At 33.1% G+C, this 9386-nt stretch overlaps 1 protein-coding gene across 1 annotated transcript; it reads left to right on the forward strand.

The window, feature by feature from the left end:
- Positions 1–6020: 6020 nt before the first annotated feature.
- On the forward strand, positions 6021–9386 carry LOC107024650 (pollen receptor-like kinase 4). The gene is made up of 3 exons (XM_015225644.2): positions 6021–6816; positions 7093–7782; positions 8436–9386. The coding sequence occupies exons 1-3, from the start codon at positions 6207–6209 to the stop codon at positions 9071–9073; spliced, it is 1938 nt and encodes a 645-aa protein (XP_015081130.1). The 5' UTR covers positions 6021–6206; the 3' UTR covers positions 9074–9386.

Raw genomic sequence — 9386 nt, forward strand, 5'->3', positions numbered from 1 at the left:
CCTCGACCCCCCAAACCCCCTAACCTCGAGACTCTGCGCCCCGAGGCCCCCCAACCCCTATCTCGAGATTCCGCGCCCCAAGGCCCCACACCCCTACCTCGAGGCCCCTTACCCCTCACCCCGAGGCACCGCAGAGACAAGGCTAACAACCACATTGTATTTTTAATTTTGGTGATCCATGGCCATATTACAAAGGGGTTCATTGAAATACAGCGTTGATGGTTTTGTTTATAGGTGGATTTGGGGTGTCTTGGATTTAATTAGTAATGGGTGGGTTTATAAATTATATCAATTAATTAAATTATAATTAGTAGTTGAACACCACATATTTAAAATATATATTTAAATAGCTTAAATTTAAAATAGTTAAATAAGTGGTCAATTTTGGATCCAAAGGTTGATGACAAGGGTATTTTGAAGCCAATAAGTGCATGAAAGATATAGTTTTGTACCATTTCTAATACTTGGAGGGTATTTTGGGCCCTTTTCCGTTTATTTATCAGAAAATTTAATATCTCATGTTGATGTTCATTTGATTCCCAAAAAATATCAAATAGCAACACTTCCCATTAGCAAAAATATAAATTATAAGATCTAATTAAAGATGATTGATTGAAGGATAAATGATAAGATGTTATAATTATCATTTTCCTTTATTAATTAAAGATGATTGAGTGAAGGATAAATGATAAGATGTTATCATTATCATTTTCCTTATATTATTAATGTTTGTTACTATGTAATCTTGTATGTAAGATAATATAGTATTTTAGTTTCAATGACTGATAGGATTTAAGTATTATTTATAAATTATGTGATACTAAATTCCAGCATGAGGTGAGAGTAATTTTATTAGTTATATTTATATTTCTTAAGGAAAAATTACCCAAATAAGCATATTATTTTACCACAATTACTATATTTCCTACCATTTTTTATTAAAAAAAATCAAAAATCCCCTCCCGGGTACATCATGTCCCTCTTGCTGATACATCCTTATCCCTCTCGGATATAACCCTCCCCTATATATCTGAATCCTATCCCCTCTGTGATACATCTCTCCCCTATGTATCCGGATGTCCTATCCCCTCTCTGATACATCCCTCCCTTTCGGATATACACCTTGCGCGTGTAGATGTTTATTGATATATCTGAAAGTCCAATAATGTATTCGAAATCCATAAATTTTATGGTATTTTTGTAATTTGGAAAAGAGTGAAGTAATAATGTAAATAGCTCTTAACACTATGATATTTATTTAAATTATGCTTGAAATAATACCAATCTATTGTAGCCTATAAAGTTATGTTTATATAATTTTTAGCCAAGGTTTTCAATCCTCACTTGAATGGACCCTATAAAAGGAGAAGAGACCTAGAAAGATGCTATGGGGACACAACCCCATATCGACCTCCAAAAACTTCAAACTAAGAGTGTATTTGGTATAAAGAAAATTATTTTTTCACAAAAAATGATTTCCTATAAAATGTTTTCTTAGAAATAAGAGGGTTTTTTACTTTTATTTTTTTTGGTCTATGGTAAGTAAGCAAGAAAATATTCTCCAAGAGAATTGATATGCTATACAAAATAACTCTATGGAGGAGGAATGAGATAGGATTGAGAGTGAGAGTTCGGGGGGTGCGGGGTTGGAGGGATTTGGTAGGGGCGGAACTCCCTTGCCTGAAGGGTGTCAAGTGACACCACTTTATCGGAAAATAATATTATATTAATGTCTTCACATGTTAACACAAGGTGAAGAGTTTAGTGCAATGGTTATGGGGTTCAAAAGCTCTTCTACTATGCAAACTTCAAATCGGAAGACGAAACCACACAAGTGATGGCATGGATATCCTTTCCAAACCTCCTCCCAACCTTCTTTGTGAGGGAATCTCTATATTCCCTAGCATATGCAGTGCGAAAGCCAATCCACCTAGATATGGCTATCATCAATAGACACTGTCCAAGTTGTGTATAAGTTAAAGTTCTACTGAATTTTCGGACTATGTAGAAGAACAAATGTCACTAGAGTATAAAAGATTAAAGTATACTTGTAACACAATCAGAACATCAAAAGGGTGAAAGTGAAAAGGCTTTATGATTGTTAATCACCAAAAAGATGAAGTATTTCAGCAGTAGTCAAAAACTTTTGAAGATTGACAACTCATGTTGCGTCCAAATCGCACAGGCAAGTGCACGTGGTCGTACAAGTAATAAGGTGACTCTTTTTGAGAGCCGGATATCGTATCCACAAGGACTTACGACTAGAAACAATTTAACTTTCAGTTAACCACAAATGTATTTCCAAATTTCAAGAGTTATTTTATTTTCTATTTCTACTTAAAACAAGATATAACTGACACGATTCAATTTCAAGGTTTTCTGTAAGTTTTAGGGTCATGAGTCGTCCATGTGGACCGACCCGACCCGATCCAATCTGCTTTAATATCTTATCTAATTAATTAATTAATTAGGATAAATTCTCTTTAAAAGACTCCTAGTGGGAGCAGTTTATACGAGATATGAGTGAGCAGTGGAACATTAAACGTGAAAATAGAGAGGAAAGTGTGTAAAAAAAAAGAAAATAAAAAACCAAGTGTTCAGTCAAGAAACAAAGGATTGAGTTTCTCAGGCCAATTCATCAACACACAAAAGGAGACTTCTAGTTTGTAAACAAGATCTTTGTTTCCTAGTGATTCAAAGATGGACTTGAGCACCAACATGTCAAACAAGCAGATCGACGACTTTCGCTGTGAATTACAAGGTACACATCTCGTTGTTGATTACCTTTTAATAATCAAACATTTTCAAACAATGATTTGTGAAAGGTCTAGGATTGTAGCTTTTATCAGGAATCATGAAATCAATATTCTTTAAATGGGTAATTACTAACTATCGAATCAATAATCACAGGGTTAGATGTATGATTTTGGTCTCCCGACCTCTAATTGCCTACAATACTTAACACTCTAACTACATTGTTGAGCGGGGATAGAGTGATCAAATATCGAGAATTAAGTTAAATTCTTGTATGGTGACCCAAGCGAGGTTCATAGATATATCTCTATCCTAGAAACAATCAACCCTAGCTATTTAGAGTTTAACAAGCTTCCTATATTCCACGTTCTATCCTCTTATTCCTCTCCCGAGTTCAATTTGGACAATGAATTTATTTCTATGGTGATAAAGTATGAAATACATAAAAAAGAACATAAGAGAGTTCATATGATAGTCAATGATAAACCCAATAACAAACTCAAGATATTACATTCATACTGTAGCTACAACCATAAAACTAGGGTATTTAGCTACTCATAGTCCAAAAATGAATCATACAATGGTTATGAATCATCCAAATGATTGAAAGGAAACATAGGTTGAGAAATAACCCTCAAATTCGAGAAAACATCTCCAAAGTTGTCATTCTTCAAAACCCAAAAAAAAATATCCTTAATAAAATAAATTAAAACCATATTTATACTATATTTCGAAACAACTACTTCTAGGACTCAGGTGTGCGATGTGTGACGCGTGACGCCTCCCAAATTCCAAGTCCAAGAATTTTGCCTTTTGCGCGACACGTGAACGACACGAGGTGTTCTATCACAAAGTGAATTCTCGCGACTAAGATTCTGCTCCCTCTCCGTGACGCGGAGAGTACACACAAATGCTTTGGTGCATTTTCTTCAACTTCCTCCCTGCGCTCTTTTGACTCGAATGTTCAAATTTCTTCATTGTCCCTTTTAGTGCTCGTTTCTCCCATTAAGCTTGCCTACATAGTTAATCATGCTGATAAATCATAAATAAACAAACAACTCGATAAGACTCTAAATATATATATTGAATTCAAATTAAACTTGAATACGAGCATTTTTAGCATTCTAGGCTTATAAATATGCCTAAGATCAGCTCACACACAATTGACATTTATGGTCTTTTAAAAGGTAGAGTCCCAGCTCCAAAAAACACCCTCATGCTAGAACATGTTATAGATATAGACCCCAAAGTAACTTCAACCTTGATAACACCCTGCACAGAAACACTGCCAATTAGAACATTACATGATCTGATCTCACATTTGAGAATTTCTAACACTATATAATGAGAAATAGGCCAACATAAAAGGCAAGTAAATAATTCTCTGAAGAATTTGATAATCATAACATGACCCAAGCATTGATAGATGCTGCTCTGTATCCTCAACTATACACTAGCACCACCAAAGGCAGAAAACAAACCTATCAGGGTAAACCATAATATGGGAGTGAATGTAATTACTAAATGAAGTTAAAAGACATTAGTCTGGAATGTAAGTTCTGTTAGAACTCAAAATTCATTCCACAGAATTCAGATGTTTCATAGATACCATTGGTTCTTCATTATTACTTTAATAAAATGATTTTTAAGGTGTTAGACAAATTCACAAAATACAAAAAGAGACTAGGCATGCAATATGCTAATTACAATCATAATGTTGGAGTATTATCATATATTCAGAGCAACAATTATCATTACAATTGTAATTCAAAGAGACTAGACAACCTTTACTCACCACATTTAATTTGTCTATGCCAAGTGTGATGAACAAGTATGTGGCATGACATTTATAACCTCGGTATAAATATGAATTTGGCTTGGTTGGTGGAAAGAGATTTCAATGTCATTCTCCGTCTAGCCTCAAGAATATGAGGACTTTGCTTTTTGTGTCAACTTGGATCTATTTTACAGGCATTCCATTTACTTGGTGGAATGAGAGGGCAGACCGTACATTGGACATGTCGATTGTTCAATCAAGCTTTCTTGGTTTTGGAATGGCCTGGTAAAGGTTGAACACTACCATTCCATTTTGTGTCAACCTTCTTATATTAGAAGGCCATTCAAGTTTTTCAAATTCTGGGTGGAGGTTGCATTGTTAAGGCTAATGGGTTAGCTAATGACTGTACTGACATCTTCGTTGGCCTAATGCATGGATGAATTCACTGACTATCAAAGCATAGCTGGTGAAGATTTTATAAAGTGGTGAAAATTTTCTTTGAAGGATCTATTTATGAATTATCCTGATTCTAAGTCTCTATGACTTTTCTTTACAACAAGAACAATAATCAATGACCCTTTTATCCATATGAAATATACATTTATAAATGGTGGAGGGAAGATGTTTTACCAAAGGTCAAATTTATTTTCAAGGTTGTTCCATGTTTATATTATGGAACATATGGAAGAGAATAAATGTAATTAAACATAGAGGAGAAGTACCAATAATTAACTTGAGGATGGACATAACCTAGAAAATTATACTCCAAGGCTTGAATGCAATATGGTTTACTAGAAGACTCCAAGATTTTCATGCATCCAACCTTTTCGAGACTTCACTGGTAAGATTATATTGAATATATTATAGTCATTCATCAATTTATAAATGAAAAATCAAAATAAAAGATAAGACATCACTATGAAGTTTGGCTTTAGGCCCCAAACTTGTTGAGACGGCCCTGAAAATCAATAAAAGAATTTCTTTGGTTTGATTTTATTTAAACATTTTGAAAATTGCTTTCATCTCTACACAAACATCAACAACCAAAATGAAGAAAAGGAAGTACTTTTTCTTTAAATTATTTTCTTGCTAGAAGATGTACATCTTTATTATAAATGTATAAATACTTAAATGAAAAAAAAAAAATCCTTCCAAGATAGAATAAGTTATGCGTATACACTATTCTCTCCAAATTATATTTTTGGGAATATATTATTATCGTTGTAAAAAAATAATATAATTTATATGAGATAACACGTGTCAAACTTAAAAATGAAGTATTTTAACTTAAAAATATTTTATTATTAATTATAAAAGTAGTGAAAGTCGAAGAAGAAGGTGATTTCAAAAGGTAAAGCGTAGTTTTCTGAGTGATATTTGAAAAAAAGAGAGGACTATGTCAACTTGACATTCCCCTCTTCACATTTGTCTATTTCTCCAACTAACTCTCAAAACTTGTTGTCTTGTCTTTGTACTGTATGCAACAAAAAATAATATTCTTTCTCCCACCTTTCTTTTGGCTTCAAAACTACATAAAAAGGTATCATTCTTTCTTTTGTAGGAGCCCTTTGAGAGGGCGCGCACCTGCAAGTGCGCGCACCAAGAAAAAAGAAAGAAAAAAACAAAAAAAAGTTTTAAAAAAATAAAGAAGACTGACTCTCTTCTCTATGCAATCATGGCATCACAAAAAAACTACAAAAACAAACATGTCCTCCTCCTTGTTATGATCATGTGTTCATTAGCATTTGTGACAGAGGCAAACTTATCAGAGCCTGAGGTTCTTCTCAAGTTTCGTGAATCATTAAAGTTCGATGGAGATCCCTTCTCGACGTGGGATGTTAATGTACCACCTTGCGTCAAAGAGAACAATAAGCCTAAATGGAACAATCTATTTTGTGAAAGCGGAAAGGTTTATGGTTTGAATCTTGAAAATCTTGGGTTAAGTGGTACCATTGATTTGGACATACTTAAAGAGTTGCCAAATTTGAGAACCATAAGTGTTTTCAAAAATAAATTTGAAGGTCCATTACCAATATTAAATAAATTGCCTACATTAAAGAGTGCTTATTTCTCAAATAACAAGTTTTCTGGTCCAATTGATCAAAAGATTTTTGAAGGCATGAATTCATTAAAGAAACTTCACCTAGCAAATAATGAATTTACAGGACCTCTCCCTCCTATTTTTGGTGATATGCCAAATCTTAGGGAGTTGAATATTCAAAACAATAAGTTTGAGGGTCCAATTCCTCCTTCCTATTCACATCTTTATCTTCCTGCTTATGATGGTACCTCTCTATACCTTTTTTTTTCAATTATTATTATTATTATTATTATTATTATTATTATTATTATTATTATTATTATTATTATTATTATTACCTTTGCAATCCTAGATCATCATCTTCTTTCAATTAAAACATTATATCATTAAAATATCATCCATCCATGTGTGTCAACTCGGATCCATAAAAATAATAAATAATTATATACTTAGGTACGCGATTTTAGACTATTGCTTAATATGATGTATGTCTTAATTATAAACTTGTTTATAAAAACAGGTAATGATGGTCTTTGTGGTCCTCCTTTAGCAAAGTCATGCAATAAGGAAGATGAAAAAAAAAAGGAAGAATCATCATCATCATCATCATCATCATCATCAGGTTGGAAGATTGCCCTTATTGTGGTTATAGTAGTTGTAGTGATAGGCATTATTGTGTTTGTTCTGATCAATCGTCGCAACAAGAATCATCAACAAGAAGTAGTACTTGGAGGATCATCATTAACTTCTTCCTCACCAACAAGTCAAGACCAAAAACTAATCCCTCAATCTCATGATCACCTAAACAAAATGGAACAAGGCCAATCATCAGCTGCATCTACTCCTGATCGCGCTTGTAATGATGGCGGTAAAAGAGCTGAAGTTGCTGGACAAAAACTTCTATTCTTGAAAGATGACATTGAGAAATTTGACTTGCCTGATTTGTTGAAAGCCTCTGCTGAAGTATTAGGAAGTGGAGTGTTTGGTTCAACATACAAAGCTGCACTTAGTACTGGCCCTGTCATGGTTGTTAAGAGGTTTAGACATATGAATAAAGTTGGTAAAGAAGATTTCCATGAACATATGAGAAGGCTTGGAAGATTGAGTCATAAGAACTTGCTTCCAGTTATTGCTTTCTATTATAGGAAAGAGGAGAAACTTCTTGTCTTTGAGTATGTCAACAATGTCAGCCTTGCTGTTTATCTTCATGGTACCTATATCTCTACTCTCTTCAATTTCTTTGTCTCGTTTTAACTTGATATGCAGTTTAAGAATAAAAGAAATACCTTTATACTTAAAATGTAGTAGAATATCCTTTAATTTAATGTTGTGGTCTGGAAAATATCATTGGAATAAAAAAGTTTAAAAAAAGAAGAAGAAGAAGAAGAAAGATTCTTTTTGAAACCAACTAAAAATATAAAACATTAATTATTCCCTCCGTCCCAATTTAAATGTCTTACTTTAACTCGCTCTTATTTTGTTCTATGAAGTGCGTCATTTTCTATATTTAGTAAGTTCCCTACCTTCTAAGTTTATTATCACAAGATTCAAAAATAACTCTTTATTTTTTTTAAATCTTGTACTTCACTTAAATACACTTAGTATATTGGGATGTCCAACCGTACTTTTCCAATTTATAAACCAATGAATAATTTACATTTTATGTCTATTTTACCTTTGCTGTTAAATACTATTCATTTTTTCAATATTTAGATGACTTATATTTAATATGTGTAGTCCCTCTCATTTACTGCTTCTAAATCCATGTGTCAAGTCAATATATAACTAATGTTGGACACTGCTTCTTAATCCATATGTCAAGTCAATATACAACTAATAATAATATTTTTCTTGATTTTTCAGGTAATAGCAAATCACGTGGTAACCAAAGTCTTGATTGGCCAACTCGTTTGAAAATTGTGAAAGGAGTAAGCAAAGGAATATTATACCTTTACAATGAGCTACCAAGCTTAACATCACCTCATGGTCACCTCAAGTCTTCAAATGTTCTTCTAACTGAAAACTTTGAGGCAGTTCTCACAGACTATGCTTTGCTACCAGTAGTAAATGCTGAACATGCACATGAACACATGATCTCATACAAAGCACCAGAGCTGAAACAATCAGGCAAAGTCAATAGAAAAACTGATGTTTGGACACTTGGTATGTTAATCCTTGAGATCTTGACTGGAAAATTCCCTTCAAATCTTTTAGGCAAAGGGACACAAGATAGCGATGATTTAGCAACATGGGTGAATACTACTCTTGGGGGTGAATCATCAGAGAAAGAAGTGTTTGATATAGAAATGAAAGGAACAAAAGATTGTGAGAGTGAAATGATGAAGTTGTTGAAGATTGGACTAAGTTGTTGTGAGGCTGATGTGGAGAAGAGATGGGATATTAAAGAGGCAGTTGAAAGGATTGATGAAGTCAAAGAGAAAGGTGATTTCAGCTCTAATGTTGCAAGTAATGAAGTTGACAATATGCATACTTCAAGATAAAAAATATATTTTTGATTGATAAGCTCATGATCATAATATGGAAATTTTGATTATATTGGATGCATATTGCATGACTATATATACTTTGGGTATATGATTTTTTTTTGTCATGGTGGAGGATAAATTGAACCATGATGTGGGGTTACTACAAAACAAAAAAAGAAAAAAAGAAAAAAAAAAGAAAAATAAGTGATAGAAAAATGAAGTTACTTAATTTTTGTTTGCATATTGTAAATTTGTCCTTTATGAATCTATAGTCTAGGTGTGTTTCTTTTATTTTTTATTATTATTCATTCATCAAACTTATTTGGGA

The sequence above is a fragment of the Solanum pennellii genome, chromosome 7 (assembly GCF_001406875.1).
Source record: "Solanum pennellii chromosome 7, SPENNV200".
Taxonomy (NCBI): Eukaryota; Viridiplantae; Streptophyta; class Magnoliopsida; order Solanales; family Solanaceae; genus Solanum; species Solanum pennellii.